The sequence below is a fragment of the Montipora capricornis genome, chromosome 13, assembly GCF_036669925.1.
Source record: "Montipora capricornis isolate CH-2021 chromosome 13, ASM3666992v2, whole genome shotgun sequence".
In the NCBI taxonomy this organism is placed as follows: Eukaryota; Metazoa; Cnidaria; class Anthozoa; order Scleractinia; family Acroporidae; genus Montipora; species Montipora capricornis.
Genome location: NC_090895.1, coordinates 39,222,617 through 39,226,900, shown reverse-complemented (window position 1 = coordinate 39,226,900; position 4,284 = coordinate 39,222,617). Strand labels below are relative to the sequence as shown.

The 4,284-nt window shown below is 38.1% G+C and overlaps 1 protein-coding gene across 1 annotated transcript in view; it reads left to right on the top strand.

Annotated features, from left to right (window-relative positions):
- Positions 1-397: 397 nt before the first annotated feature.
- Positions 398-4,284, top strand: part of LOC138029623 (transmembrane protein 145-like) — a 27,615-nt gene continuing 23,728 nt past the window's right edge. The window contains exons 1-3 of the mRNA XM_068877323.1: positions 398-551; positions 670-744; positions 1,241-1,312. Coding sequence (XP_068733424.1) covers positions 438-551; positions 670-744; positions 1,241-1,312 — 261 coding nt within the window. The 5' untranslated portion in view covers positions 398-437. The remainder of the gene's footprint in view (positions 552-669; positions 745-1,240; positions 1,313-4,284) is intronic.

The window sequence follows — 4,284 nt, the reverse complement described above, 5'->3', positions numbered from 1 at the left end:
CGCTGGGAGTCTGGTATCGCTGTATTAGATTTGGACACTTCTTCAGAGTGGATTTTAGTGGTTTTTCGTATCTGACGCGGCACGATTGCGTAGTAATGCTGATATATTAGGCTGATTTAGCAACAGAACGGGAACGTCAGTGGCGACGGCGCGCGCAGAAAAAACACCAATGAGAATTCAGAATAGAGTACACTCCACTCACGCGACGTCGCCACTGACGTTCCCGTTCTGTTGCTAAATCAGCCTAGTCTATGAGGTTTCAGTCTTTTGTAATATCTTGTTTGTATGTAAATAACAGCAGTCTCGTGTGAGTGCAGGCTCCCCCACCCCCACACCCCAAACTCCCATGAAGAATTTCTGTTTATTTTTCAGTTACCTTGGCGACTGTAACAAAAGAAAGCAAATTGCTTCGTAATATTCACTGAAGCGCAAAAAATATGGCGGCGAGTGAACGGATGTGGATGTTACAGATGTTAACGTTATGTCTAAACGTACTTTACGTCAGAAATTCATGTGCGAAAATTGTCGAAGGAACACTCAACTCTAAAGAGGTATTAAAACATATAGTCACTTTGAGAGACGATCAATTTTTTGACAAAATAATTTGTAAGTTAAAGTTTTCATGAGCTTTTTCCTCTTTAATTGGCGCATATTATGATTTTCTCCCAGGACTGGGTTTTCTTGGCAAGATTTTGTTACAAGGATTCCATAGGACAATTGAAATATCACTTTGAGTACCCCACGGTGAGAATAAAACTCGCGACTTAAATATATATATGCTAGGACTGTCGCTTATCTTTGTCCGGTCATGTCTTCTTTTCATCGCATAGCGTTTTGTGCAAGTTATTGTCATCACGTTCGAGTATTTTGTAAACATGATACGGTGCGGTATTCTTATGAAATTGGCAAAACTTTATAGCCGGACGATTTAAGCAATAATTATTGTGTCTAGAGGACACCTGAAAAATTCAGGTGGCAGTCCCACGGGCATGCACCCATCACAGAGATCCTGTTGGAGCCGTCTTTAAAAAATTGCTTAAATTGCCCGAACACTCAGTTGTCTCGTTCGTATATACATAACACGCACTTGAAACATACATTCATTTTATTTCATTCATAATTTTTTCTGGGCAAACGCTCGAACGCGTGTACGGCACAACCATGAATCAGCTATTTTTGTATTTTTGAGGATCGAATTCACGTGTCGAACGGACACTTTGTTTGTTTCTCTGTTTTCTAGGAATATGAGACACAGAATATAATTCTTTATTTTGATACCCAGTGGCCTAGAGTTTACCCTCAGGAGGGCATGGTAAGAAAAAAAGCGATCATTATTAATTTTAATTAAGCCACTCATACGGTGCTTCATACTTGTAATTTCTCTTTATTAATTATTACTAAATTTGCTTAATATTTGGGCTAGGTTGTAGAATACCCGGCCACTAAAATCTGAAACTTAAAAGCTTGCTCTCGCAGTCATCTAGTGCTCCGATTACACCAATTTTTATTAAATTCTCTGGTTCTTTCGATTGTACTATTGTTTGCACCTGAGCAAACACAACCCCTAATAACAAATACAACACAGAAGACCACAGTAACACTCGATTATTACTCATTCTTAAAGAGGTGCACCCGGATATCACTTAATTCACGACTGCTGACTGTGGGAGCACTGGCTATACATGTACAGCCACTGAATTCCACTTACATGTAGCTTTCAACTACGGGAGTACAGGACTGCGGGAGCAACAGTTATATACACTCCATGAATTCCACTTAGTTCACGACTACAGGAGTTCGGGACCAACAGATTTATGCCATGAAAAAATGGCTGGGTATTCTAGAATCACTCCCATATTTAGAGAACTGAAGGCATTAGACCACAAATAATTAATTAAAGTAAAATAAATAGGTGGGTTCATACTTAGTCTAGGGATGTAAGAAGGCTATAAGTAAGCTCGAGTTCTACTTAAAGTACGTTAATTTGTAACCTTAGAAATGAGGTATCTTCAGAGAAGCCAAAGTATGATCTTAAGTGTAGTTTTATCCTCTTTGAATGCATAATTGAGTAGATCAGAACACGATAAGGTGTCATGTACATCTTGAGTTTCTGTCGCACTTATGGCCTACTTGATCCCTGGTGTGAACTTGCATAATGATTTTAATCAAGTGCCTGCATTACTGCTGATTAGTGTTAACATTAGTGCATTTTCGCAGTAGTATCATAGTGAAGGAGATGATTGAAATATTTTGCAAAAGTTTGGTTGTTGATAAAGTTAAGAGCAAATTCGTTCTAACAAAAGGCATGCGTCAGCTGACATAATTGTTATTGTAATTTGTTAATTTAATTTCCTTTATAACCTTGTTTGGTAAAACCAAAATTTTCATGTTTTACTTAGTAGTGTTTTGGTAGGTGCATTGTGGTGTAACTGTACATGTAACAGCTGACTTCTTTTTGTACTAGTGTAAAATTTAATTCATTTCTATTAGTGCAGGTAATCACATGATTATAATAGCAATTTTGAGCAAATGTTTTCAAATGTTGACAAAATTGGCGAGTGTACAAATAACGCATGTATAGAAATTTATTTTATCAAACGAGTTGATTAAGGTTGAATAACCACAGTGAAAGATTTGACGCTGACGCTGACGCTTTCGCTCCGACGAAGGGCTAACGCTCGAAACGTCAGCTTTCCAAATCTTTCAAGGTGGTTGTTCAACCTTTATCAACTCGTTTGATAAAATAAATTTCTGTTTCAATCTCCCACCGACACAGCACCACAGTTTCTTTAGAAACTAAAATTTTGTAACGCATGTATATCATCTATTACATAATAACCCAAGCTATTCACTGATTTTGATTGGTTCTTGCTTATGATCTATGAGAGGACAGACGCACGATTGACGTCACCATCAGCTTTTATGCGAATAAAGTTTAATTCTTTATTATATAAAACAAATAGATTCCATGTTGCCGTGGGTCTGTTCAGTAATAGATCACAGAAGACGTCAAAATGTGGTAAGAACATCAGTGACACACTCGGCTATCACCTCGTGTGCCACTTTTTTGTCCTTACCACATTTTGACGTCATCTGTGATCTATTACTGAACAGACGCACGGCAACATGGAATCTATTTGTTAATCATAAGTCATGTATCCAAATTTTGTGCCACCTGGGGTTTGCTTAATTGGCTCTGTCAGTTTCTTTGATCATTGACCAATCAGAAAGCTGGGTTTGTTACCTCGTTTTTGAACTGTTACCTGAAAACTACATGTCTCTTTGCCAACCAGCATCATTTTTCCATTAGATTTTAAAAAAAAATGCAATTTTTACAATAAATGGACAGACACGTAAATATATAATTTATGCAATAATGACGTGATAATTTGCTCGTGTCATATTGAAGTTTCTGGCATCTTTGTCTCTTGTTCAGTGTTCGACAATAACGCTTGCCCGATTGCCGGGGGCAAGCGAAATATATCCGTAGGCAAGTAAAACTCTAAGACTCGCCCGATTGGGTAATCAACATTTTTGTTCTAATATTTTGCGGAACAATTTGATTTGCAGCGAAGAAAGTGACTAGTAATGTGACGTAATCACAGCAAATATGATAAAAAAATAAACGTTACATCTCTTTGTTGTCATTTATTTTTCTGTTCAAAAATGTTGGTACAATGTACAAATCTCAAAACAGTTTGGAAGAGGAACATGTTAGTGGCTGCCATCTTTCTCGGTGCGAAAGGAATGCTTGTTACAATGCAACCCAGTTTTTGTGCGGCCAAAATTAATGCCTTAAGGCCTAGTTTTCATATGTCGGGAAAATCCCAGACGACTGGAGATTTCGCAGTTTCCCGACCATCCCAGATTTTGCTGACTAATGAAAACCATAAATCGTAGACATCCCCGATGATCTCGGATGGTCGGGGACGAATCAAGAAAATAGAATGCGTTTCCATTTTCTCAACGTGTCCCAGATTTTTGCGATCGTTGGTGATCATTCCCGACAAATGAAAACTCAAATTTGTACATTCAGGGACGTCGGCGATGGTTCTTAGCTCGTTACCAATCCTCTAAATTGCATGTTTCAATTTTTGGCTCACTTTCCATTTTCTGCCAAAGTCACCATTGGAAGAATCTAGGACAAGCATCTGGCGATTTTTTGATATGTCGGCATAATCAGGTACGGTCAGGAAACTGCGAAATCCCTGATCGTCTGGGACTTTCCTGACAAATGAAAACGAGGCTTAAGATACAAATGCAGAAGAAAATTCTACATTTTCT